This window comes from Brassica oleracea, chromosome C2, assembly GCF_000695525.1.
Source record: "Brassica oleracea var. oleracea cultivar TO1000 chromosome C2, BOL, whole genome shotgun sequence".
In the NCBI taxonomy this organism is placed as follows: domain Eukaryota; kingdom Viridiplantae; phylum Streptophyta; class Magnoliopsida; order Brassicales; family Brassicaceae; genus Brassica; species Brassica oleracea.
Genome location: NC_027749.1, coordinates 18,616,036 through 18,642,881, shown reverse-complemented (window position 1 = coordinate 18,642,881; position 26,846 = coordinate 18,616,036). Strand labels below are relative to the sequence as shown.

The 26,846-nt window shown below is 33.3% G+C and overlaps 5 protein-coding genes and 1 pseudogene across 8 annotated transcripts; 2 read left to right on the top strand and 4 right to left on the bottom strand.

The window, feature by feature from the left end:
• Positions 1 to 766: 766 nt before the first annotated feature.
• Positions 767 to 3,642, bottom strand: LOC106320817 (mitotic checkpoint protein BUB3.3). Of its 3 annotated transcripts, XM_013759176.1 has the most exons (11): positions 3,474 to 3,642; positions 2,741 to 3,298; positions 2,497 to 2,627; positions 2,353 to 2,435; positions 1,845 to 2,096; positions 1,693 to 1,768; positions 1,498 to 1,578; positions 1,349 to 1,430; positions 1,160 to 1,260; positions 999 to 1,061; positions 767 to 930 (listed from the first exon to the last, which is right to left on the bottom strand). In XM_013759176.1, exons 2-10 carry the CDS (start codon positions 2,843 to 2,845, stop codon positions 1,025 to 1,027), a joined length of 948 nt encoding a protein of 315 aa, XP_013614630.1. In that variant the 5' UTR covers positions 2,846 to 3,298; positions 3,474 to 3,642; the 3' UTR covers positions 767 to 930; positions 999 to 1,024. The 3 variants fall into 3 exon arrangements, with proteins under 3 accessions (XP_013614630.1, XP_013614624.1, XP_013614637.1); XM_013759170.1 differs by having other exon boundaries at positions 767 to 1,061; XM_013759183.1 differs by having other exon boundaries at positions 767 to 1,061; positions 1,693 to 1,765.
• A 103-nt stretch (positions 3,643 to 3,745) lies between these two features.
• Positions 3,746 to 5,341, bottom strand: LOC106320837 (cell division topological specificity factor homolog, chloroplastic-like). Its single transcript, XM_013759191.1, has 2 exons — positions 5,151 to 5,341; positions 3,746 to 4,477 (listed from the first exon to the last, which is right to left on the bottom strand). The coding sequence occupies exons 1-2, from the start codon at positions 5,238 to 5,240 to the stop codon at positions 3,899 to 3,901; spliced, it is 669 nt and encodes a 222-aa protein (XP_013614645.1). The 5' UTR covers positions 5,241 to 5,341; the 3' UTR covers positions 3,746 to 3,898.
• Positions 5,342 to 5,487: 146 nt separating this feature from the next.
• On the top strand, positions 5,488 to 7,628 carry LOC106325842 (annotated as a pseudogene).
• A 1,174-nt stretch (positions 7,629 to 8,802) lies between these two features.
• On the top strand, positions 8,803 to 9,906 carry LOC106324905. Its single transcript, XM_013762909.1, has 4 exons — positions 8,803 to 8,965; positions 9,072 to 9,198; positions 9,287 to 9,359; positions 9,442 to 9,906. The coding sequence occupies exons 1-4, from the start codon at positions 8,938 to 8,940 to the stop codon at positions 9,700 to 9,702; spliced, it is 489 nt and encodes a 162-aa protein (XP_013618363.1). The 5' UTR covers positions 8,803 to 8,937; the 3' UTR covers positions 9,703 to 9,906.
• Positions 9,907 to 11,925: 2,019 nt separating this feature from the next.
• Positions 11,926 to 15,760, bottom strand: LOC106320960 (protein GDAP2 homolog). 2 transcript variants are annotated; one of them, XM_013759298.1, is made up of 15 exons: positions 15,547 to 15,760; positions 14,895 to 15,329; positions 14,738 to 14,815; positions 14,598 to 14,653; positions 14,235 to 14,354; positions 14,041 to 14,111; positions 13,861 to 13,954; positions 13,569 to 13,772; positions 13,233 to 13,484; positions 12,994 to 13,102; positions 12,835 to 12,902; positions 12,668 to 12,737; positions 12,523 to 12,597; positions 12,345 to 12,436; positions 11,926 to 12,252 (listed from the first exon to the last, which is right to left on the bottom strand). In XM_013759298.1, the coding sequence occupies exons 2-15, from the start codon at positions 15,231 to 15,233 to the stop codon at positions 12,177 to 12,179; spliced, it is 1,704 nt and encodes a 567-aa protein (XP_013614752.1). In that variant the 5' UTR covers positions 15,234 to 15,329; positions 15,547 to 15,760; the 3' UTR covers positions 11,926 to 12,176. The 2 variants fall into 2 exon arrangements, with proteins under 2 accessions (XP_013614752.1, XP_013614758.1); XM_013759304.1 differs by having other exon boundaries at positions 14,895 to 15,301.
• A 456-nt stretch (positions 15,761 to 16,216) lies between these two features.
• Positions 16,217 to 17,552, bottom strand: LOC106326059. Its single transcript, XM_013764098.1, has 4 exons — positions 17,460 to 17,552; positions 16,818 to 17,121; positions 16,626 to 16,707; positions 16,217 to 16,537 (listed from the first exon to the last, which is right to left on the bottom strand). The coding sequence occupies exons 2-4, from the start codon at positions 16,871 to 16,873 to the stop codon at positions 16,352 to 16,354; spliced, it is 324 nt and encodes a 107-aa protein (XP_013619552.1). The 5' UTR covers positions 16,874 to 17,121; positions 17,460 to 17,552; the 3' UTR covers positions 16,217 to 16,351.
• Between the last annotated feature and the right edge of the window lie 9,294 nt (positions 17,553 to 26,846).

Below are 26,846 nucleotides of genomic sequence, written 5' to 3'. Positions count from 1 at the left end.
TATAGTTTAATTTAGAATGATATATATACATATATATTTTAAATCTTAATGATTAATTAAATTAGACTTTTATTTATATGATTTTGTAATCATTTGTATGTTGTCATAACAAAAATTTTAAACCGTGGATCGCAAAATTTGAATATGAGATTTTTAACAGTTTTAGTAATTTATAGTATTTTTTAAAATTCAAAATATAAAATATACAGAAAAATATAAATTTTTATAATATGGTTATTATGTTTTTTAAAAAATTATTTTAATAGTTTTAAATTAAACAAATTTGATAGAAGATACATTTTTTTATCAGATCTTTATTATTCAAAATCATTAATTGTCATATATACTTTACCCACATTAGGCAATTTCGTAATCTTTATTTAAGGAAATAATAAATGACATTAATAATGAATTTATGGTTAGTTTAATAAAAAGCATATTATATAATTAGATGGACCAACCTATTTATCTAATAATTCTAAGAATCATCCTAGTGATGACATGTGGCTACAAAAAGAAGTTGTAATGTTTCACAAATAATATATAGGGGATATATTGGCATATATTTAGAGGGTAATTACTTCGAGTTATATGTATGAAAATCTTTCTATTTTAAATTGCTTATCTTTATCTATGAACAATTGAACACACACATACTGAATATGTTAGCTTACAAATTTTTTTTAGAATTTTCTTGTTTTTAAAGAAACAGAATATGAGAAAACATTTTCATTACATCTTTAAGATAAATGGACGGGAAAGACAATAGACAAAGTGTTGTAGCTCTGAGAATAAGACAACATGAACGTTTACAAACATAGAGAGAGACTTAAGAGATACGATTCTTCCATGTGGAAGCTTAACATGCCACAAGTCTAGCAACTTCTAAATACCATAAAACATGCTTGCCATGGTTAACGTGCTACCCATCTACCAAGTAACACACACAGATTCAAACTAAATAGCTAGAAAAAAAAGAGAGTCATGCTTTGATTAACCTGAGATTCAAGAAGCCACCAATCTTTTAAAACGTGTGTATGAACACTTGGGGAGGTTCTTCCCTGCAAAAGACAAAGGAGATATATCGATACATATCTTTCTCGATGTACTATGTGATAATGAAACAAAAGAAGAGAGCAGAGAGAAGAGTGAGACTCACTTCTCGTTAGCTTCTTGGTAAGTGTGGCTTGATGCAACCGCCAAGAGTTCTCCGGTGTGGTTAAATGCCAAAGACGCGACGCTATTTGAGTACTTTGGTAACTTTTTAAAAGGAATACAAAATATTATATAAGAAAAGAACCAAATAACAGTAAATCTAGAGAACAAGTCATGTTTTAGTGTTTGATACCTCAAAGAGTCTTCTTCTGCTTTTAGCATTCCATGAGATAACATAGCCTTCATTGTCACCAGTCACAAAAGTCCCTGACCCACTGTTGGCAATAAACAATGAGTGATCCATGTACAACCCAATTACATTTGTGAATGAGGAAAACCTACCCTGGAGTGAATTCAATGGAATTTATGCATGCACCATGGAGTCTTCCTTTCATAGACTTGGGATGGCATCGGAAAGTGTATCTGCCATGAGTTAAATGATTGACATAAGAGAAGTAGCCAATAGAATACCTTTAGTGATAATAAGTATTGAAAGTTGCCAAATGATCATTTGATATATTTCAAATCATGACTTACTTCATCTCACTAGAGCATGCTGTATTGGGGAAATCCAAGGCTACTTGCCCGTCTACTGAGCCAACTGCATATCCTGCTGAACAGCAACTTTAAACACCTCAGATCTCAAACCAAACATGAACCCTGATCTATGAAAATCATGGCCACATTACCAGTGGAGAAAGGAACAGAGGTGACGCATCTGATAGGCACCTCAACTTGTGATTCATAAGACTGAAAAGGTCGATCTAAGCTACGCAAATCATATATATGCATTGAAGCTGCTACGCAAACCACTAAGCTGTTTCCATTCACAGTGATGCATCTGACTGGAGCACCAGCATCAGTAGAAAGAACAAGACTTTGTCCTAGTCTTGTATCCCAAAATTTGATCTTCTTATCCAAGCCAGTAGAGATAACTGCACCTGAACCGCACAAAGATTACTTCTGATAAAATCAAAACTTGTGATTCTCGTATTTCAACTTGACAACAAGATAGTAAGTACAGGAGAGTAACTAAAGTCATTGATTCTAAACACAAAACTTCTGAATAAAACTAAGAAAAGTGCAAGACTTTACACAATTTACCAAAGACCCTAATTGTAAAACTTAGATCTATCTTTGAGAAGTGGACTTGAAAGCTGTGAAGGTTCTTGGGAAGAGTTAACATAAAAAGCTGACCTTTTTCATGAGAGTAGAGAACAGATGTAGCAATGTCGTCATGTCCACCAATTCTATCAACTGTTCCAGCGTTTAAATCGTACCTGACAAACGAAATGTAAAGGTCACTATAAGCAAGATGCTATCTTTAAAGCAAGACCAAACCTTTGGATGAACCCATCGGAGCCAGAGGTGTACGAAGTTGATTCGTTCTCGAAACAGCAGTCGAGAAGAGCGGCACGGGAGTACAATTGTAAGATTAGCGAAGAGCTCTCTACATTATACAATCTCAGATACTGTACACAGGAAAAAAAAAAAAAAAAAAGGGAAAGAGGAATTGATATCAATAAACAACAGATAGGGTTTTGGATTTGAGATCTGAGAAGTGGAGAGGAGAGGAGAGACTCACGGAATCCCAAGAAGCGATAAGGAGATTGTTTGACTCTGGAGAGAATTTGAGCTTTGAAATCGCATCCTCTATAGGGTTCTGGAATTCAAGTCGAGCGCCGCTCATGTCTCTCGAAACTCTCGATGCGAAGGTGTTCCGAAGCTTTGCCAAAACAAACGTCACTGTAGAAGAAGAAGAAGCATTCGGGATTTCAAAAAATCGTAGAGATCGATTGATGAAATTGAACACCTGAAGAAATTCAAAAACCACGACGGATCCCGCTCCTAAACTTGTTAATGGGCTTTATGGGCCGACTTTCACCAGTCCGTACTTGTACTCCGTTATTTACACTCCCCTTCAAGGAGACGAGGAATGGCGCAACGTGAAAAAACTAACTCAAAAAGAAATCAAGTAATTGTGTATGCGATTGATCAAGACTCTTCAGTAAGGCGAGCTGAGCGCGTTTCTATCTGCAAATATTCTATACTCGCTCGAGCATACTGAGAATCATCTCAAGAGGTGTGTGTTTTTTACTTCATTGCTTCCGCAGGGGTGCTTCTGTTGTGATGACGGCTGGTCCTGAGATTTTGAAACAATTAAGCAATTTACTTTAGTTTGGATTTTCACATTTTTTGTTTTTATCATTTAGGGGTTGTATGAGTTATGTTTTAGGGGCAAAGCAATGTTTCAGCCTGTGACGAAGACTGAAAAGCAATGTACAACTACAGAATACAGTAGTAGAAGTAGTTCATACCAGTGCAAAAGATGCAGGAGTTGTGTTGTTTCAGGAGATCATACTCCAGCCGAGGCTGATTCAGAGTTCGATGAACATGACAGGAGAGGTTCACAATTATAATCCTGGTGTCGAGGAGACTAAGTGTACTTCTAAATTTGTTGAGCCTCTCGCTTAGATGACTGCTGTGGAAAATGATGATGTGTCGGTAGCTTTCACTTGCGGGGAAGTTATCACATGAGCCATGTCGATGCCGTGAAGGTTGACGTGAGGAAGAAGACGAAGAAGCATGGTACGATAAAAACCTACATTTTGATTTAACTTTGAAGAGCGAAGTCGAATATATACAATGAAAATGTCCAGAAACTGTCTTTTTTCCCTCACAGACAACACGAAAAACAGACAAACAAAGAAAATTAACTCTAACAAAGACCGTGCCCTTGTTACTACTCTGGAACATAAAAATCGAACCTGACATCCACAGAACCATCAAGCGTATCTTTGTACTCCACATTGGTTATAGATCCAGCCTCGTCCCCGTCTTGGTACTCTGGCTTCACCCTCCTAACAGGCACCGTGACCGAGTAAATGGTCCCGAGGTCACCGTCCGTGGAGACATTAAGCTGAACTTTCTCCTCCGACTCTATCTCCACGAAATCCGACAGCGCGTGAACGATGTTGTTGACGATCTTCCTTTTAGCTTCGTCGCTGACCGCACACCTGTCCGAGAAGAGGATCATCTTGAGCCGCTGCTTTGCGATTCTCGCGTTGGAGCTTCTTCTGGACGCGTGGGACGGGAATATGATCTTCCACGCTATGTTTAACCGGTCAAAGAAGCTCATGTTGATGGCGTTCAAGAGAAAGGTCTCTACCTCTTGCTGAACCGGGCTTGGTGAGAGTTCATCGTCTCCCGTGGTGTTCCTTGCTAAAACCTTCGCTTCACCACGTCTGCTTTGGCGGCTGATCGACACTCCAGGACATTTCTGCGTTTCCAAACTGTGTGCGACACTGCTTATGAAATCAACCTGCAATTTCACATCCATCATCCCCAAAGAGATAAAATAAAAAATCAGACATGGAACTGTACAAACTAGATGCAATTGGAAACTCAGGTTTATAGGTAAACTAACTGACATGGTTTTGTCAAAAGATGAGCTCATAACATCATAAACATATATCCAGCAGAAGACCGGTTTAGTCTCAGTAATTCAAGACAACATAGCCATTGAGAAGTCCAAGTTAAGACAATCAGTGTTGATCAGAACACTTTGGTTCTCAAAACACGAAACACAAAACAAGTTGACTACAATGTTCTCTTCATATCTCGTCTAAAGACAATGGTGTCTATATATAAGACAAGGAAAGACATGTAACTAACTACCAATATCCCACAACTATCACATGGAAAGACAGTATCATTTAACTTAGGAGCAAAGGGTAATGCGACGTCTCTTCTTAAACCGTAACATTGGTTTAATCCGGTTAACCGATTGAATCTCATCAGCTACATGCTAAAGAACAATATTTACCCTTATATAAGACGCATTCAGATATCTTCTAACAAACACAGACCTACAAGCCAAAGATCAACAACGCTGCTAATCTCATTTCTTCTCAAAATACATGAAATCGGAACAGTGAGTCGCCAATTTCATAATTCGAATCGAAGAGTCAAGTCAAGAAGAGAAAAAACCGGACCTTGGAAGAAGGTAACGAGAGGCATTTAGGATGGCGGTGATAAGGAGAAACTAAGCTCGCGGAGATCCTCAGATTCCCAGATATCGCCATTTCCGAGAAGATGAATCAAGTTCTTCCTTCGCCTGAGAAGCGAATCTTTTCGGTCGTCTTCTCTCAGTTCAAGAGAAATGGGGTTACGACTCGTACGAGTAGAGTAAAAAAAGGCTATTATCATACGAAACGCCGACGTTTTCATTTCTTTGCTAACTGAACGTCGTCGTTTCGTTGCCGACTAAACGGCTGTGCCTAACTGTATTGCTTGCGTTCCAAATTAAATGTCGTTGTTTCACCCACTGCTAAGTACGGTCGTTTCATTGGTGGTAACTACGCTGTCGTTTCGTTGCTAACTAACGCAGTCGTTTTCGTTGCAAAATGAAGCGTGGTTTAAACGAATGTCGCCGGCGAGAATCTGAGTGCTGAGGCTCTTCTTCGGACCATTACTTTGGAATCAAGACAAACTAGATATGCAATAAAGTCGAACGAAACAAGAAAAAAAGAAATTTCAATTTGGAAAATTGGTTTTGAATGGGTAGATGGAGAGCAGTTACTGCTCTTCTTCTTCTTCGTCATAATCAAATACTGAATTCTCTAAAGCCTTCTTCTCCACGTGTTTGGAAACACCCGGCGACTAGATTCCATCATCGCTTGCTTGATCTCCGACCCTTTTCAGCGTTCCCTTCTCCGATTTCGATTTACAACAATGACTCTGATTATGGGTCGAGCGATGTGTATCAAAACTATGACTTTGGAACAAAGGAAGAGGAAGACAAAGGGAAGATCCCTGTCAAAGCCTATTTTCTCAGTACTAGGTATCTTCTCTCTACTAGTTCTGACTTCTCTCTCAAGTGTTCCAAAGTTTCAACCTTTATGTTCTTTTTTATGATTTGGTTTATCAGATTTATGGTTTTGGCAGTATTGATTTGAAGGGAATGCAAGCTGACAACTTGTGCTATGTTGTTCCTCCTACCTCCCGCTCTACCAATTCTATCGCCCTTAAGTTTTCTGATTCTTCTTCTGGATTCTCTGTAAGGTTACTCTGCTGTTTCGTCCTCTAATCGTAGCTTTATATGACTAATACTCATTAGGATGCATATATGTGATTACCTTATGTTGGTCTAGAAACCCTGAAAGGAACTTGATGTTGTGTGTTTCTCTCCTTGACAGAGTCTAGATGAGAGGGAGAGTGTAAGCAGCTGCAGGTTCATGGTTGTCTTTCAGTACGGTTCTGCTGTTCTTTTTAACGTTGATGACAATATGACGTTGAGTCTTTTCTCGACATTGTTCGTAGACATGCTTCTGGGTTGCTTACAGAAATCAGAAAAGATGGTCAGTGCCCTATGTAACCTCTCTGTCACTTCTTACCACTGGCGAAATCATAGCTTTATGAACAACTCTTTTCTTGATGCTGTGTTAGATCATGCTGTTAAGGAGAAGCCTTTGTTGAATGAGGAAATGCGAGGTGGCCCTGACTACATTGTTCTCAAAACGTTGGATACTGATAGCATCCGTATAATTGGGAGTGTGCTCGGACAAAGTATTGCATTGGATTACTTTGTTTCTCAGGTATCTTGCTCCTTCTCTATTAACCGAATCAACTATACATTTGTGCTTCACAGAAAGAGTGAGAGATGAAAGTATGAAGAGATGTTGGAAGTTTGAGATTTGTGATTCAACTCAGGTTGATAAGTTGGTGCAAGAGTTTGCTGGTATAAACCGTGGAATGGAGAAAACCGGAACTTTCACAATGCACAGGAAAAAGCTCTTCCAACTTGTAGGGAAAGCTAATTCTAATCTTGCTGACGTCATTCTCAGAGTTGGTTTGTTTGACAGGTACTCTGTTTTTCTCTTTGTATCACTATATATGCTTTTACTCATATACAAAACTCCAAGTTCTTCAATCTTGACTTTGGAAGTATGCTCATCAATCTTGAACGTTCTCACGGAAACAAACAATGTTGTCTTCTCGTAGATCCGAGATTGCTTGGAGAGAGGCTAGATATGCTCAGATCTATGAGTACCTAAGAGAAGAGTACGAGGTCACTCAGAGATTCGGGAATCTAGATTTTAAGCTAAAGTTTGTAGAGGTATTGTCAAATATCATTTTACATTACTCGGTTGAATATAAAGACTAGTCATTGTTAAGTGATTCTTTGTTTTTGAATCTGCAGCACAACATTCATTTCCTCCAAGATGTGATGCAGAACCGAAAATCAGATCTTTTAGAATGGTGCATTATCTTCTTACTCACCATTGAAAACGTTTTGTCTATTTACGAGATTGTCCGAGAATCCACAGGAGTTTCACTTCTGTGAACATCAGAGATATTCTTTTATTATTTCTCAGAGTAGTTCATTTGTTTGATTCTTCATTCTTGGTTTACGTCTGTTAAAACAACAACATGACTAGCTAGCTTCCGCTGCTTATGTCACATTATAGTTTTGGAAGTTAAGATCAAATATAAATGCTATGATTCCTTCTTTTTGATAACATTAGTCAAGCCTCCTAAGCATGTACTCCATTTGGACTTCCTTTGTGAGTGGCATGATTCTTTCTCCGTCGAGTTTTTTGCAACCAAGCTAGAGTTAATTGTAGGAAAGATCAGCTCTAGTTTATGGATTGTTGATCATTATGTCTTGACTAAAAATTCTTGCTTTATCTCAACTCTTTTCTTGATTTCTTCTTCAACCGTTTCATACGTCAGAAGTTGCAACAGCTGTGTCCGGTCCTGGAAAGACTCAGCCAGTATTGTAACACAAGAATGATACATATTTGACAATACCTCTACAAACTTTAGCTTAAAATCTAGATTCCCGAATCTCTGAGTGACCTCGTACCCTTCTCTTAGGTACTAAATCAATATTTTGTGTGCTGTAAGAAAAATATATAGCTACAAAACATACATTTACAGCAAAAGTTATACAAACATAATTTTAAAGCACAAATTTTAAACTATATATCAAACATCACTCCCGATGTTTAGGCTTTTGGATAATATATTTTTCCTGGTTTGTTAGATATTAATTTAAGATCTTTGTATATGCAATTTTTGTGACAATTTTTTTATGCTATTGATGTGATTTTCCCAAAAAAATTGTCATGTAATATAAGTTTTGAAAACGGTAAAATGACTAAAAAGAGTGTTTTGAAAACTATGTTGGACTGAAAGAACCATAATTATTTCTTCTAACTAGTTCTGGGTTATACTAATAACCCAGATTTGAATAAACCGGTAAATTCGGTCAAATTTGGTAAAACCAGTAATCCAGTTTGATATTAAAATTTGGTTTTTTCAAACAGAAATAAAAAATACAATTTTTAAAAAGATTTATATAAATTTATTTTTAATATATATCCAAATAAATGAGTTTTCACTATATTGTTTTATTATTTTTGAAGTTTTCATTTTATTTTCGTATCATTTTTAGGTTCTAACCAAGATATAAAGTTTTATAAAAATAATTTTATAGTTATACATATATATAGTTATTTAATTTAGAATTCAACCGTTCTAATCATTGACCGTCTATAATATTCTATAATATACCGAGTTAATGTATGGTCCGGTTTTCGAAACATTAGCTAAAATTAAAAGTCTTGACCACTGGTACGGTCATATCCAATTGGGCCTAAGTGAAACAGAGGATCACGCCTCCACTCAGATCCACATAATTGTTTTTAAGAACTACTAAAAAAAAGAAACAATTAGCAAATCAGATTTGCATCATCAGACAAGAAGAAATTCATCGCCATGGGACAAGTCTTCGACAAGCTCCGAGGTTAATTCTCTCTTCTCTTTAAAACTGCTTCCAGTTTTGTAATATGCGTTGAAATTGCTTCTTATGTGATATGTATAAATTTTGAATCGCGATTTGGTGATTAAAGGTAAGCAGTGGAGGCATAAACAGGTACAAGCGATATGTGATCGGGTATTCGATCGGTTCAAGCTTGAAACCGGAAGAGCCAATCTTACGTTCGAAGAGCTGTACATCGCCGTCCTTCTCGTCTACAAGTAAAGATTTTCAAAATCTCTATCTAGAAAAAACTCAAAACATTTTTAATCAATCATTCTTGTGATTTTTTTTTTTTTTAATTCTCAGTGACATAAACAAGCGATTGCCTGGTCCTCATTTCGATCCGCCTTCCAAGGATCTGGTCCGAAGCATGATGACGGTAATTTCTACAGAACAAACGCGGTTAATTTAGTGTGTTCAATCTGAATGCTCTCATATGATGATTTTATTGTAATAAATAGGAGTGTGATATGAACTTGGATGGAGAAATAGACCGGGAGGAGTTTGTGAAGTTTATTGAGCTGCTTACGACTGACACATTAGCGGTTGTGAGTCAGGGTTTGATCATATCGTTGATTGTGGCTCCCACTGTGGCTATTGCTACAAAGAAGGCCACGGAAGGTGTCCCAGGTGTTGGGAAAGTGGTGCATAAGCTGCCTACTTCTGTGTATGCTACTCTTGTGACCCTTGCTGTGGTGTGGGTGAATTCCGATACTAGTTGAGGAGGAGCTTCTAAGATTAGCAAAAGCTTGCTGCAAAATAAATATCCTTTTTGTCTCTACTATTTCTTACAAGAACTTGTTCTTTTAGCACGAAATTATTGAATAACTCAACTGTTGAGTGAAATAGTTTGTTAAAAACAATCATAGGTGGATGATAAAACACCTACCTTCATTTCCATATTTCAAGCTTTGCTAAATGGTCAATTTTCTCAAATAGTCATTTTTAAGTTTTTGTCACAAAAATATCACTAAAAAAAAATGATCAAAATAGTCCATTTTTTTTTTTGAAAATTTAATTTTTTATTTTTGAAAATTTGAAACTTTATCTTCAAAACCCCACCTTTTAACTCTAAACTTTAAATTTAGATTAGTTAATTCTAAGATAAAAATATATTGGCTATTTTTGTACACAAACTTAAAAAATGCTATCTAGAGAATTTTAAATTCACTATTAAAAATCAATACTAGTCTATTTATATTAAATTTTTTTCACATATATTATTTTGTTATCCTATAATTAAAATATTTTATATACTAAAATATAAGTCACATAACCAATAAAATTCTGACACATGATATATTTAAAAATTAAAAAACGTAAATGCAAAATATGCAAAAACAGTTTCATCTATTTTTTTCTATACTGATTTCTTATATAAAATAAACTAGACCCCGACCCGCGCGCCAGCGCAGGTATGAATTTTCAGTTTTTAATTATTTATTCTATTAAATGATGTATTTGTAATATTAGTTCATATTATATTCATTAAGTAAATATATTTTTTGCTTCTTAAACTATCTATTTTTTACGAATGTGTGATATCATATAAAAAATATAAAAAAAAAATGAGTATATAGAGTTAATTAGATAATTGTAAAAACAGAAAAAAAAAATTTCGTGTGCGATATAATATAAATAATGATCCGTCCAGTTAACAAAAATCATGATTTTTATTTGTGTAATTTTTTTTTATTTTGACTATTTCCTAAAAAATATATTAAATTTTATATATTTTAATTAGAATATTTTTAATATCTGTATTTTTTTTATTTGAAATGCAACTCAATATTTTTTAAAAAATTATAACAAAATATTTAAAAAATATTTTTAGAATTTTTTTGAAAAATACGAAAATTACATTTTAAATTAAAATTATCCTAAAATATGATAAGTTTTGATGTAAACGAAAATTCAAATTATGTCAAAATAATTATATTCAATGATAATAACAATTTAAATTGATTATTTTTAAGAAAATACATTTACAAAAATATTGTTTGAAAGAAAATTCATTTATCTTTCAAATATAAAATAAAAATATTATAATTAATTAATAAAAAATATAAATAAAAACCATAAATTTAGCAAATGACAACTGAGTTATATTATGGTAAAATTTTCTTTCTAACAATTTAGCAAATGACAAATGAGTTATGAGCAAATAATACCATATAATTTTTAAAAGCATAGTCATTCTTAAATATTTTTTGAATAAATAATTATTTTTAAATTTAATCAACTGAAAATAATATCCGTACAATTGTATGAGTCAAATTCTACTTTTATTGATGCATGTTATATATTAGTGATGCATGTTTTAGGTAACATTTTAATGATGCACGTTTTTTTAAATCTCTATTATTAAAATTATGCACGTAAAGATAACTCATGAGTTTCCTTGGTTGATTAAATGACATTATGTCCAAATTTATTTAAGAATATTTCATTAAGGTAACTGAAAAAGACAAACAATAAAATAGGAAGTTTAAATTCATTTAAGCATATTTCATTAATTTAACCGAAAAGATAAGTAATAAATTAGGTAGTTTTATTCGTTTTAGGATATTTCATAAATGCAACTGAAAAAGACAAGCAAAAAAATAAAAAGTTTAATTAATGAAGTAACAACATTTTCAAATGGGTACTTCTCTTTTAATAATATAGATGATCTCTAATATTTCTCACTACGTTCATGATCTCACATTTTTTAACAGTTGATATTCTCTCAAGATAACACACAACGCCTTTTACTTAAATTCATCTCTACCTGCTGTCGAAAATTGTAAATTTCTAAATTCTTCAAAACAGGTTTTAAATTTCTCCAAAATGTGATTAAAATTGGGAGAAACCCTGTAGATTTCCTCTTCCAAAACAGGATTCTTCCCCATAAGTTCCAAAACTGCATCATCTTCAGCAAAGCAAGAACATTGACAAAGAGAGAATGGGGAAAAGAGAAATCTTTGGCTATAACTATTAACAAGAATCAAACACTAGAATACATCAAAAAGCTAAGAGAGGTTTTATTTTGCTCCCAGCATCAAACACAAAAAAAGGGTAGCTAAAGTCTTACTTAGATAAAACATGAAAGAATAAACAAATTTTGCACAAAAAGCAGCAACACATCATACAATTGACTGGATAAAGTAAAAACTGTCTTGATGATATTCTTCAAGACTATGGGATGAGGTTTGATTCATGGCCGTTGATAGACATACTTAGTTCTCGGGTCAACGATTAGACCTTTTCCTCCGTTAACTTCAAGATCATGCCTGCCAATATAAACACAACACTCGGGTAAATTATAACAAATCCAGCAACTGAAGTAACACTTTAGAGAGTGATGAGTAGAGTAAACCGTAACTGGAACACAAAGTCTGGGATTGTCAGCTGCTCACGAGGTACATATTTGAACAGCTGCAGAAGTCTGTCCGCATATACGACTTTCTTCCAAACCTTTATTAAGACGACCGAAGTTAGAAGAGTGACATTACCTCTTAGGGGAAAAAAGGCTGGAGCTTTGAAATAAGTTAAGAGTTTACCACATTATCAACGAACAGTTGCATTGCTACAATAGTCGCCTTCAAGTGGAAAGTTGGATGAAGAACATAGATTTCCTGGAGGAAGCAGAGATTGGTTAGGATTTGTACAAGGAGGAAGGAACGCCGAGTAAGTGTGGTTCAATACCTGAAGGTTACGCTGGTGTTTGTGACCAAGTATCTGTTGTAATCTTTTCATCCATCCTAAATCTGGTTGGCTGTTTATTTACATGGCAAAGGAAAGATATGTTACTGAAGCTAATAAAGCGTAAGGCTCTTTTTTATCCACTAAAACAAGACTAAGAATCAACTTACACTTGTAAAGATGCTGCAGAATGGAAATAGACAATCGAGTAAGGCTTTTGTATCAAAGGTTCAAATTCCTGTAAAGAGAAAATCAATACAAGATAGTATTCAGAAGACAGAGCCCCTATGTAGCAGTGAGTTGGAGAGCCATTGGGGCAATGTGCTTACCTTTATAACATATAGAACAAAACGCTCTAGATCAAGACATCGCAGCAAAAAGTGAGCTCCTACAACAACCATCACAGGATGGCCCTCTGTGTCAACACCACCACGGTAGCTGAAGAACAAAAACAGAAAGGCTTTGTCAATGTCTATGTATAGAGTCATTAGCTCTCAAGGGCATAAAAAGCAAACTTATGCATGCGAGGGATTAGAGAGAAAGAAGACCAAAGACAGAGAAGCCATACACAATTTTCATCTCTGCAATCTCCGAGAGGTTGAGAGAGTTAGCTTTTGCTAGGTATCGCGAATGAAGTGAGTATTCCTCTGCAGGAGAGAGAAGGGGTCCCCCGAGATCACCAAATCCTAGCAGTTTAACAAAATTGAACCCACTCTGTGCTTGTGCAGTCTTCTCCCACTGTTCTTTGCGCCTCTCATCTGGATCTTTAATCAAAGACATGAAGGCCGGATCCAAATACGAATCAAGATGATTCGAGTTCCTGAATCATATATATAAGTATCAATCAACAAAGTGCAAAGACGAGGGACAGACAATAAGGTGCAAGCAGTCAGAGTTCACCAACCTTCGTACCAAAGCAAGATCAGTGGCAGGGCGCTCGACTAGAGCTGGAAAAGACCTGACTGGAGGTTTATTTGGCAGCGCCTGTATTCTGATTTTACGTTCGTCTATAACCGTCTCACCATTTTCGTCTCCAACATCAGCAGGGAGCTTTGAGATGGCAACCTCCTCCTCGTGCTCATCTCGAGGAAAGTAAAGTGGAAGTAATCTAATATTTACAGAGTCGGAAATTTTAGCAAACGCTACATTGCTTCTGCATCACATAACTGTACGAATTAGGGACTACTGCTCTATACCTTTTGTATATCTCTGTATCAGAGGTTGTGGTGGTACAGAAAACAACGGCACTGATTTTATCTTTCTGCTTCTCTAGAAAGCGACGTACAGTTCCTGGAGACCGTGCACGGCACACATGATTTAGGAAACATGAAGGTTATTTACTGAAAGCAATGAGACTGTTCAAGAACTGTCTTTACTTATGGCAACATGAGCAGCTGGTTCTCGGGGATAGTTTTTGGCTTCTGTGTATATACAGTCCATAGCAATACTGTAATGTTGTGTGTAAAACCAAAACTGAGTTCTTGAGTTTAGGAAACAAAGGAAAATACAAAAGTAGTAAAGAATATGATTGTTGTAAATGAAATTAAGGAAAAACTTTTACTGCACACACCTTTGAAGCCCATTATCAATGAGAAGCTCCAGACAAGATCTATAGCAGTGACTTAGAGCATTCTCAGCAGCTGTATGATACTTTACTGCATACTTGGGTCCTACTGTATGGATAACTCTCCTGAACAAGAAACCAAATAACATTTCTTGAAGTTGCGGACTAACTGATTCCACATTCACACGAAATGGTTGGTATTTAAGAGATAACATGCCTATCCATCTAGATTTCAAAAATTACCCAGAAATCACATAAAAAGACACGGCATGACAAATTGTTCCAACATAGGGACAAGGATAAACGAATAACATAGCGTAGAGTGAATTCAAGGAGCATAATTATATCTTTCCGTCATCAGTTACCAACCTCGCAGGTAGATCATAGGCGTTTGTTACTTTCGCCATCCCTGTCCGGCATCCACCCTGTCAAGATAATACACAAAGTAATGCCCTTGTTTTTTATTTTTTAACAAATCTAAAGAAAATAGTGAAAGAAAGTGTTGGTACCAAAGTAGCACACTGTTCAGCAAGGCCAGGTCCAGCGGCAGCATGTAGACCAGGACTGCTATGCGCCTCATCCAAGTTCTGTCCAACAAAAGTTCAAGCTCGATCACATAAAACGACACACACAAAGAGAAATTGATTCAATGATCTCAGGTGTTACCTCATTGGTGGAATCCACAACAGCATCAACCTCGAGGTTCCAGGGCTCCCCTCTCCAGAGGTAGATCTTGGAGATAATATCGAGATCAAGAGGAAACTTAGACACCATCGCATTCCCGGCGCTGCCACCTGCTTCAGAAGAGGAAGAAGCCAAAGGGTTTGCATAGCGAGGATTAGAATGGGCCGGATCTCCAGTTTCACCTTCCAGGGAGGATGATGATGACCTCTGCTCAACATCACTCCACCTCGGAATCTGATCCAAAGTGACAAGGTAATCAGCACTCTCCGTTGGAGTTCCACCACGAGAGGTTGTCGCCGTGGGCACGGCCTGATACATCATTGCAGATCAAGACCACAACCACCACCCAGCCAAGACTTTGAAATGCTCCACTAAAAAGGGCTTATTCAACAAGGATCATTTACAAGGAAGAGAAACCTGAAATTCACTCAGCAAGTTGAGAACTTTCAATGCTTGAGATCGTATTAACCTAAATCCTATTCCGAGTAAAGTGTTCAATTAAAACAACATCAAAAGATATAAAGATACAAACTTGTCGAAATGGCTGAAAATTCTATTCGAAAGAGTTGATCTACCGGGAATTAAGAAACCGAGATGTTGTTCGTCAGATTTGAGGATTCATAAACAACTTTACCTTGATCACGAAACAAATTGAAGATACCACTAATCCGGATTCTACTTCATGTAGCCACGAAGGGAGAAAGCTAGCTACAGAGAGAGAGAGAGAGAACATTATTATTATTCTACAACTGTGATAGAGATAGATGGTGATGGTGGTGGTGATGGTGGTGGATCGATGATGAGGTTGCGGAACACATCATCAACCGGCTCTCTTTACAAATTAATAAAATCCAAAAACAAACAAAAAACATATACAAATTTTGGTTGTCGTTTACGCGAATATACCTCAGCTCATATCCTCTCGTTCATTCGGAAGGTGTTGACAATCAGAACCGTTAAGACCGTCGTTCTCTGGACTTCTTGTGGTAGCAGACCTGTTAGCTCGGTTTGGGTAACTTAGTTTTCGGTTAGTTTGGTTCATATATTGCTCAACTGAACCAAAGAAAATATCAGTTCAGTAATCGGTTTGTTCGGTTTCAGGAAATTCTAAAATTTTCAATTTTGATTCGATTATTTGTTATTTAGTTAATAATTTGGTTTGAAGTTCTAAATTTATATATGGTTTTGTATGATTTGGTTAGAATTTTTATATCGAAAAGGTAAAAACTGAATTAACATGTTACCAAACCGAACCAATAATCGATTATAGTTCAATTTTGCTATAAAAAAAAAATTGGATCACATTTGCTTTGTTTGATTATCTCTCTAATACTCTATAGATTAACACCTCAGTTGTGTCTGCCTTTTACATATTCAACAATAATTCTAAGCAGTTAAGAAAGAATGTTTAGCTTCACATTTCTTGCAGTTTGCAGTATTCAAAGGCATGTACATGGACTCCTCCCTGTTGTTCTCATGAGGTTTGCTTTCTCCTTAACCTTCAACTCTTCCTTCAATTGACTCTCATATGCATGTGTTCTTGCACTTGCAACAATGATCTCAATGCGTTCATTATCATCTATGAACCTCTGCTTCGCCTTCAACTTTTCCTTTTCAACACCTCTCTGCACATTCAGCACATACATTAGTCTTATAGTTATGCAAGAATCAGTAATTTGAAAACCGAGGAAAGAAAAAAAGAGGAAGATGTACCTCTGTTCTATGAAGCTTTCTCTTTGCTTTTTTCTTCTTCTTGTCTTCCCATAACATAATCTTCTCGCTTAGCTTCTCGTACCTACAAATCTCAAACCCATTAGGCTCTTATCCGCCTTGGAAACAAATCGTGTTCAATGAACCAACATATCTGAACATATGACGGTTAAAGAAAGAAAACATAACACACACTTCTTTCTCGTTTTGTCCATCTCTCTTTCCTTCCACAACTCCACCGCAGGTCCCATAGGCACAGAGTTTGCTTGCTGCTCCCTGGTTTCATAAAACTAATATATATCGAGTAGAACTTTACCTTGAGAAATTTTATAAATCAGAGCATGGCCATGGAAAGCTAACATATGCATACTTATAGAGACGTATATTGCAGTTTGACGCAAGGAATGTGTAGTTTGTGAAAAGCTTCTTACGCAATACCTTCCCCTTGATGCAAGCCATACAAGCTTAGACCTCACAAAGGGTCTATAAACTTAATTCCCTATTAGGAAGTAAAATTCAAAGAGATTATCCACTTTGATAGATGCCTTGTCCCACAATAAAATTTTCTCTTATGTAATCTTTTTCTCTTTCTTTTGTAAAGTTTCTAATTTTACCACGATTAGTTGGCCTTGTAGCTAAAACTCTTAGATTATCTAGTAAGTATTTATAGAGTAATGATTCAATTTCCGTTGGGAGAGTCTGCTATCCTAAGAAAAGTTAATCTAAAATGGTTTGGAACCTCTGACATTAAAAAAAAGTTTCTTTTTTTTTTTGGAGGTGAGATTTGTTAAGCAATTCATGAATGTTGCTAAGTAGGATGAAGAAAATATCACATACCTGAGACTTGAGAGAGATACAGAGATAACAGCTTCAAGTTAATGGAACTCATGTGTTTCTTTTGATTCCCAACCTCTTGTCTTAATCCACAAGTGTATGAAGATACCTTTTCGTTTCCCGTTTTTGTTTTGAAATAAGATTGAATGCAGAAGAACGAGAAAAAGGAAGTCAAAGACTCAAAGAGCTATCCATGGTAAATAAAGCTATATATTTCCTAGCTTGTCTATGCCCCTATTTCCATAAATCGATAAGCCCTAAAACAAACGTAGAAATCCCCTATATATTATTTGATGATTTTTTAAAAAGATATAACCTCAATTTTGTATTAATTACATAATAAACTTGCTGAGGTGTCAACACCTAGCATCTGGCAGTTTTAGAAAGCCTTTGGACAAACCTTACAGTGAAAAATTATTCTCTAGCAAATTCTACTAACGTAACATAAAATAAAACCAGTCCGCCTGAGTACATATTTTATAAAACAAATTATATTAAAGCTTTGTCACCATGTAAACCCTAAAAAAACAAAGCACATCGCCGTTATTACGATCTTGTGCATGTTTCCAAGGATGATGAAGAGACCAAAGGTGAAGATGGAGATGGAGGAGATGGTGAGGTCAGTGAGGATAACGAGACGAGCGAGGTGGAGCCCTAAGAGCCGTTGCGGCAACGGATGAAGGAAGAGACGACAGAGAAGAAGTGCAGTGAGTCAGGGAGGCGAGGTCATGGGGAAGAGGAGGTGCGAGGAGTGGGAGCTTTGAAGATTTCTACGGTGGTTTTGTTCGGTGTTGTCGTTTTTGGGTGGTATCTTTGATCGATTGCATGATGGACATCAGCTTATGTGAGATTGAAGTCGCTCTTATGGCTAAAGTTGATTGTATTTGGAGTTCTTATCTTTGTACTGAATGTTTGTATGATTTAAAGCTGAAACTGTTACGCTTTGTTGATGAGCTCAAAAGTTTCACTATCATGATTGGAGTCTAAATCCAGCGGCCTTAGAGTTCTTATCATGAGTTGCAAAGATATGTGTTCTTGTGATCTCAAGGCAAAAGGAAAACTCTTTGACTGTCTTATATATTGTGTACTGTGTTTATAAAGCTGAAACTTTTAGGCTTTGTACAGGTCTTATTTCTCCTCATTTCACTTTTTTTGTTTGTATAGTTTGCTTGAAGAAAGGATGTCCATTGTGCAGAACTATGTTAAGGTAATTGCAGCATTCTTTCAATATTTCACATAATAGTCTTCTTATTGCCATGACATATGAACTAATATAATGTAATATGAGTGACAAATGACAGAGTTGAGTTTCCCTTACTTACTTTCTCTCTTTATGTGGGAGAGGTGTGTGTAACCGGAGAGATGGTTGGAGAAGGAGTAAGGAAGGAGCGAGGATAGTGGGCTGAGAAGAGGAGAAGGAAGAATAAGGACGTATCATGGTGAAGAGAGAAAGAAGGAAGGAAGTGTCAGAAAGTAAAAAGAAAGAAAGAAGAAGAATGGTTTGTTCAAAGATGGGTCATGTGACTCTTATAGCTTAGTCTTGTGTTTTGGTTTGTTATCTATATTCCTAAGTACTATGTTATCTATATTCCTAATTACGTTTTTATTGATGTTGTTGATCAACTATTAGTGTAGACATTTCAATTGGAAATAAAGAAGACTTCTAGGATTGGTGTTGGTTGTGAATTAAACGTTGGCTCGAAATATGTAACCCAAAAACTTTATTTTAGTGTAGCTAATAGACATAATAATAACCTAAAACTTTATTTTTGTGTAGTTTCGGCAACGAATAAAAACATTCACAGAGTCTCCGTGTTGGCCATAAGCTCCAGCGATGCGATGAGTAGAGATTGTACATAGTCACTGTTTTTTGGCCAATAGATCTAAGTTCTTAAAATTTTAAATTATTATTGATTTTTGGTTAGGTCACTTCAATTAAAAATTAAGAAACTACAAGAGAGAAAAACGACGATGTTGATGCGATATACAAAAAGATATGGAAGTTAGGTCCACTATATACATATGGACTTTTGATATAGTTAAAGTCCAACTATTACTTAAATAGCTCATAAATCCATATTTAATTTTTCACATGTCTTGGATTATATCACAATATTTGAATAAAATAGTTGAATATATAATTCACAACCCAAAGCATTATATGTAGCATTATATGTAATATATGTACATGATTAAAATTTAGGTATTGTGCATTTTCTATATAATATCTAACAGAAATAATGAATTAAAATATAAATATAAATTTTATTATTTTCTAAAGATATTCACCTTGCGCAAGGCGCATGTCTGTACCTAGTCTATCTTCTATCTTCTAACTTCTATCTATATATCTTATTATATAAAGTTTGGTTCTTCAAAGTTGCTAATTAACATGATCGCGACATGTGTCAATAATTTATTTAAGATTGCGACATGTGTCAAATATATGATCTTTTTTTCTTAGAATTTAAAAGAGATTTAGAAAATAAAAGTTATTATTAAAAAAATATCTTTTTACGATTCTTTTTAAGATTTTGGAAAAGAACAATTACTATTACATATTTTTTCTCAATTATATATTGTTAAAATTATTAGATAGTAATTTTTATTTTTTTAATCCTAAACATGTAAATAATTGTTATTATATAAAGTTTGGTTCTTCAAAGTTGCTAATTAACATGATCGCGACATGTGTCAATAATTTATTTAAGATTGCGACATGTGTCAAATATATGATCTTTTTTTCTTAGAATTTAAAAGAGATTTAGAAAATAAAAGTTATTATTAAAAAAATATCTTTTTACGATTCTTTTTAAGATTTTGGAAAAGAACAATTACTATTACATATTTTTTCTCAATTATATATTGTTAAAATTATTAGATAGTAATTTTATTTTTTTTAATCTTAAACATGTAAATAATTGTAAAAATTTATTTAAAAGTAATTTTTTGTTTTAAAAATATATAAATTCGGTTTTAAAGATAATAAAGAAATAAAATTGTAAAAGAAAAATATTAACTAAACCAAATCAAGAAAAAAAACGAATTATAAAATACTACAAGTACAAGAAATTATTTAATAAAAATCATAAAGTAAAACTAACTATAAAATAAGTAATATTTATTTTTTAAAAGCCTAAACAAAAAAAAATTTAAAAGTATTACTACTATTTTACTATAAATAACAAACTTTCCTTTTTATAGATAATTGTATGTTAATAATTTATCAACCAAAAAATAGCTACAAATATTTCACAACTATATTTAAATTTAGCTTCCACATATTATTTTCAAAAAATAAAATATTATTTTCGAAAAAAATATTACTAAGTATTTTCTTTTAATTTCTTGATACAACTCAATTTTTCTTATAATCTTATTACATTTTATGATGCTAACGCAATTTTTTTTCAATTATGATGTGTTGTCGTATATGAGTATGTATTAATATAAAAATATGTGTTTGTACGTATAAAAAAATATTTATAAAAAAAGTAAGTTTCCTTTTTAAAAAGTATAAATAAAATAAAATTGTAAAACCAACATTATTTTTCTAATAAATAATTAAATTTTTTTTTTCATAGGTAATTTTGTTTTTAGAAAATTATAAACCAAAATAACTTCAAATATTTCACTCGATATGATTGTTACATGTGCTAATAAAAAATAATTATATTGTTAATGTATCAATAAAAACCTGCCGTTATGTGAAACTAACTTTTGTTTCCTAAAATCCTAAATAAAATAGATTTATAAAATAATTTTTCCTTTTTTAATCTTGACCAAATAAGATTTTTTTTCAAAAAAAAATCCTTATAAAAGATAATTGTAAAAATCTATTTAATAGTAATTTTCACTTTTAAAATTTAATGATAAACATAATACTAAAAATTATTTAATTAACAAAGAAAAATTGTTAAAATATTTGTGTTATTGAAAAAACAAATTTTGAAAATAGGAACTTCTAAAAAAAGTTAATATTAACTGAAAATAATTATTCGATAGTAATTTTATTTTTCCAAATCCTGAACAAAATTAAATTTTTTTTTCTAAAACCCTAAAAAAAACTTTAAGAGAATATTTGATATATTTTAAAAAAATCATAAACAAAAGAAATTTTATCATATTTTTAAGTTCTAACCATAATAAAATTGTAAAAACTTATTTAGTAATGTTTTTGAAAATAATTTGATGATGAACATGATACTAAAAATTACTCTCTCTGTTTAAAATTAGTTTAGATACGAATTGTACAAATAGTATTTTTTAAACTTATTTAATAGTAACTAGAAATAATTATTTGATAACAATTTATTTTTTCTAAAATTTTAAAGGAAAGATAATTGTAAAAGTTTATATGATAGTAATTTTCCTTTCCTAAAATCTTAAACAAAAAATATAAAAAAAATCCAAACAAAAATAAAATTTAAAATTATTTAATAATAACTAAAAAAAGAATTTGATGTCAAGTACGATGTTAAAACTATTTAATTAGCAAAAATCAAAAATTAGGATGTCGTCATGATTGCTATTTATATGTGTTTGGTCATACGAAAATCATACACATGTTTGATATATATTTTCATGTTTGGTCATAAAAAATAGATTATTATTATTACTGTCACCGAAGTGATTTTTATATGCATTTTGTCAAAAAACATCAAGTTTCATCGCCATTTTATTACATTTTTGTTTTTACTATGTAAAATTTTTCTACTTCATTTTTAATTAAAATGTTGTTATAGAAATATATCATTTAGAAATAATAAATTAAGAAAATTATTAAGCATCAGGTAAGTTTAGTAAAATGTTAAATTTTAATATAAGAAAGTGTATGATGTTGTCAATGACTCGATTGACCTTATTTAACTTTCAATTTTTTTTCATTCTAATTCTTAATTCGGGTTGGGTTGGGTTTAAATTAATAGGTATGAGTGTTTTTTCTAGCACTAAGTAGAAAGTTGATAAAAATTCACCTATGCACATGATTATAAAATACAAATATTAACTGAGATTTATGTATAAAAACGAGTTCTTAATTATAAAATAAGTCTCACGCAATATGCGCAAAAACAATCCTAAAAATATAATAAAATGATTTATTACTTTTATTTATTTATTAAATTAAAACATCAAACAAAACCCGTTGCAACGCACGGACTCATATCTAGTATATTATTATAAAGAAGGGTTTCCTTCTCTCATATTGCGTCACGTCAAATTTCACGTAGATAAGTCGATTTATAAGGGAGGAAGTGTTTGCGGATCCACACCGGCCTCAAGTAAAAGATCTTAGCTCTGGTAACGGCTTTGATAATGGTCGCTCAAATGATGAAACTAAGCGTTGTGCGGAGGTCGTGTAGCATACAGAGGTATAGATATGTAGAATCATATGTTGTATTTTCATATATAAAAAAGAATAGATAATAAAAGTCATTTGTGTAGCGTTCATGTAACATTAGTAAGTAAGAGGAGATAGAAGTCGAGTGAAGTTTCACTTTCTGGCTTTTGTTTCAGGAATATGATTTTGGAGCTTGATTCGCAAAAAGTAATTACTGATCAAATCAAAGAGACTGAACATTGTTTTTTACTTCACCGACACTTTCAGAATTGTTTCCATTGTGAATATGATTATTGATGTCTACTTTCAGTATAGAACGAAAATGTCAATTATTAACATTTTTTTATAAGATGTGTGATAACTTTTCTTTGCTCCAATACACATATATATATATATATTGGATTAATAAAAATAGCAATGTAAGATTTAAATGTGGGTGCTTATTTCTTTGTTTTTTTGTGAAGAATCATTTAGGTACATTCTATTTTTGTAAAGATGATTTTACAAATGTATTTTCATTAAAAAAACAAGGTTCCTATGACAAGGATGTGTATATGATTTTTTCTTTTGGTTCAAATCTGCGTTTACGATATAATAATGTTATATAGAGGAAAGACGGTGGTTGGTCAAAAAATCATAGATAAATATGGATATAGACAAAACAAAACAAAATAGGCCAATTGTTAGAACCACATCAAGCAATCTGTATAGAAGTATAAGAGAAACAATTACATTCTTTGGGTACAATTTTCAAAACCGGTTTAACAATTGTTACTACTACAGATGATGAAGTTTGTTTTCATAAACTGAGCAAAAGATATTTTAGCTCATGGTCTTAGAATAAAACCAAACTATTTGAAGTTCTTTAACAAATCAACACCTGATTACAACTTAAGTGTTGTCAAAGAAAATAAATCAAAACCTAGGTATTAACAGTTGTGAAGTTTGTATGATGACAATAAACTCACACAACTATCCTACATCAAAAATAAACAATAGCATATGCATACTTTAATCTCCGTCTTGCAAATTAGAAATTACACCACTCACAAAAGAATTGTGTGAAATACTGGTTCTAACCAAACATGAAACAACCTGATAAATATAGAAACAAACTTAAATACCAAATCCCAAATACCAAACTTATATATTGGCCAAAATACTAAATCCCGAGCGAAGATAGTTGTTTCTATCAAAATATTATTGGCCAAAATACCATATTCAGGGAGTTAAACTATCAAAATATATAATCAAAATTAAAATTTAAACAAAAACCCCGGGCCGGCCCTAGTAGCAAATGTAGTTTTGCTCATAATGTCTCTATAATATAATTTGGCAAATCAATATACTACATGTCATTCTCACGTTAATTTTTAAAATGGTCAGTTACAAATTTATCTCTCATGATTTAAATTTTCTACATATATAATTGACATTACTGAAAATTGTACTAATATTTTTTAATTTGGAAACTTTTCTTTAAAAATTCAAATAAATAAGAAAAGGACTAAATAATAAAATGAAATATCCATAAAATATGGTATATATATAATTTTTAATATAAAGTAGTATTTGTTCGATGGCAAAAAACATATTTGTTTTATTTTCCTATATTTTGCCAAAACAACATAAAAATGAAACATCTATAAGTAATTTGATTTATCTATAAATCCATATTTTTTGTAATTCAAAATGTGAGATTGAATTGAAAAATAATAGTATTTTACCAAATATTTTTGATCCTATAATTAGAAAGATATAAAAATATTTTTAATGACATAAACCAAGCATCTAATATCATATTTAAAAATAATAATTGTTTTTGTTATAATTAACTTAAAACTAAATAAATATTCAAACATGTTACATTGAAACACGTTTTGTAAAGATTGCTTTGAAGCTTTCTCAACCAGATCAAGAAGCAGCAGTACAACTCCAGATGCGAAAATCAATAAACCAAAGTGTTTGTACCAAACTCGGATCCTTAACAATATGTAAAGTCATCCACCGATTCTAACACTGTTTGTACACTTTCAACTTCTCTAGTTTCCTCTCTAGATATCTTATAGATGCGACCCCATATGTAACGAGTTAATAAGCAAGGGGTGTGATACTTATTCCATGTCAGGGCGTAATGATGTTTGTGTTTATTAAAATGGGCTTGAAACCCGCGGGCCTAACGGACTTTAGTATAAACGGACGGACCCGTAACGGGCTTTAGTATAAACGGGCAGACCCGTGACCCGTTTATTATGATATAAAAATAAACGGGCTTATACGGGTAGGTCCGTTTAGGCCCGTCTCGGTAACGGGTATACCCGCTAAATAAACGGGTACCCGTTTAAGCCCGTTTATGAGTTTTTTTTTAAAAAAAAAATTATATTTAAAGATTATTTTTTTTCAAAAAATATTTTTGTTTTTTAATTTTGTTTTGAAAGAAAATAGTTATATTATATATAGTTTGTGTTACAAAACAAATATATATAGATTGTGTTTTTTTTTCTAGAAAAAAGTTTAGGTTATAATTGTGTTTAAAATCTACTAAAATTTGTTGATGTTTTTTATGATATTATGAACTGATTAATATTTAATAAAAGTAAAGTATTTTTTCAAATTTTGCTTTAATTGGAATTTCTTTTATTATAAGTTTTAAAATCAAATAAAAACTATTAAAAATTATATAAAGATATCAGAAAAGATTATTGAAAAAAAATTAAATTAACAAAAAAAAAAAATTTAAACGGGCTTAAACGGACTAAACGGGTACTATCAACATAAATAGGCTAACATTAAACGGATTTACACGGGTAACGGGCCTAAATGGGCTTGACAATAAACGAACCTAAACGGACAGGGTTTAAACGAGCATGGTCTAAACGGGTCCGGATAGACTCTACTGCATGACATGGAAGCCCGAAAAAGAAAAAGAGCTTAATTTGGTTTCCTCATTTCTATTAATTGAAATTCTGTTTAATTTTTAGAGTAGCTTTTTCTCTTCCAAAAAAATTTACATACTATTTCAGAAACAATTTTATGGGAAATTTGGAAATTAGGTTTCTCTTTGCTAGTATTTCTGGTGTTTCCTTATTTATCCTATTTCATTTTAAAAATATTTATATTTCCCATCGGTTCTTGTATTTGGAGATATCACTACAAGAAAACAGCGGCATACTGAGGGAAAAAATCGTCGGTATGTCGTCGGAATAACGCTATTCCGACGACATACCGACGAAAAAAGTCCTCGGAAATAACTCCTCGGAAATTCATCTTTCCTCGGAAATCCCTCGGAAATTTCCGACGGAATTCCGAGGAAATGAATTTCCTCGGAATATACCGACGGAATTCCGAGGAAATGAATTTCCTCGGAATATACCGACGGAATTCCGAGGAAATGAATTTCCTCGGAATATACCGACGGAATTCCGAGGAAATGAATTTCCTCGGAATATACCGACGGAATTCCGAGGAAATGAATTTCCTCGGAATATACCGACGGAATTCCGAGGAAATGAATTTCCTCGGAATATACCGACGGAATTCCGAGGAAATGAATTTCCTCGGAATATACCGACGGAATTCCGAGGAAATGAATTTCCTCGGAATATACCGACGGAATTCCGAGGAAATGAATTTCCTCGGAATATACCGACGGAATTCCGAGGAAATGAATTTCCTCGGAATATACCGACGGAATTCCGAGGAAATGAATTTCCTCGGAATATACCGACGGAATTCCGAGGAAATGAATTTCCTCGGAATATACCGACGGAATTCCGAGGAAATGAATTTCCTCGGAATATACCGACGGAATTCCGAGGAAATGAATTTCCTCGGAATATACCGACGGAATTCCGAGGAAATGAATTTCCTCGGAATATACCGACGGAATTCCGAGGAAATGAATTTCCTCGGAATATACCGACGGAATTCCGAGGAAATGAATTTCCTCGGAATATACCGACGGAATTCCGAGGAAATGAATTTCCTCGGAATATACCGACGGAATTCCGAGGAAATGAATTTCCTCGGAATATACCGACGGAATTCCG

Excerpts from the sequence above, each read along its gene's own strand:
- LOC106320817 (XM_013759170.1), bottom strand. The coding sequence starts at position 2,845 with ATGAGCGGCGCTCGACTTGAATTCCAGAACCCTATAGAGGATGCGATT. Across the intron at positions 1,769-1,844 it reads CTCTGTTCCTTTCTCCACTG|CAGGATATGCAGTTGGCTCA; the intron begins GTAATGTGGCCA and ends GTTGCTGTTCAG. Across the intron at positions 1,431-1,497 it reads TCCATTGAATTCACTCCAGG|TGGGTCAGGGACTTTTGTGA; the intron begins GTAGGTTTTCCT and ends TATTGCCAACAG.
- LOC106320837 (XM_013759191.1), bottom strand. The coding sequence starts at position 5,240 with ATGGCGATATCTGGGAATCTGAGGATCTCCGCGAGCTTAGTTTCTCCT. Across the intron at positions 4,478-5,150 it reads TCTCGTTACCTTCTTCCAAG|GTTGATTTCATAAGCAGTGT; the intron begins GTCCGGTTTTTT and ends GTGAAATTGCAG.
- LOC106324905 (XM_013762909.1), top strand. The coding sequence starts at position 8,938 with ATGGGACAAGTCTTCGACAAGCTCCGAG. Across the intron at positions 8,966-9,071 it reads AGTCTTCGACAAGCTCCGAG|GTAAGCAGTGGAGGCATAAA; the intron begins GTTAATTCTCTC and ends TGGTGATTAAAG. Across the intron at positions 9,199-9,286 it reads GCCGTCCTTCTCGTCTACAA|TGACATAAACAAGCGATTGC; the intron begins GTAAAGATTTTC and ends TTTAATTCTCAG.
- LOC106320960 (XM_013759298.1), bottom strand. The coding sequence starts at position 15,233 with ATGATGTATCAGGCCGTGCCCACGGCGACAACCTCTCGTGGTGGAACT. Across the intron at positions 13,773-13,860 it reads GATACAGAGATATACAAAAG|ATTACTTCCACTTTACTTTC; the intron begins GTATAGAGCAGT and ends TGTAAATATTAG. Across the intron at positions 12,598-12,667 it reads AACACCAGCGTAACCTTCAG|GAAATCTATGTTCTTCATCC; the intron begins GTATTGAACCAC and ends TGCTTCCTCCAG.
- LOC106326059 (XM_013764098.1), bottom strand. The coding sequence starts at position 16,873 with ATGGGACCTGCGGTGGAGTTGTGGAAGGAAAGAGAGATGGACAAAACG. Across the intron at positions 16,708-16,817 it reads ATGGACAAAACGAGAAAGAA|GTACGAGAAGCTAAGCGAGA; the intron begins GTGTGTGTTATG and ends TGAGATTTGTAG. Across the intron at positions 16,538-16,625 it reads GAAAGCTTCATAGAACAGAG|AGAGGTGTTGAAAAGGAAAA; the intron begins GTACATCTTCCT and ends CTGAATGTGCAG.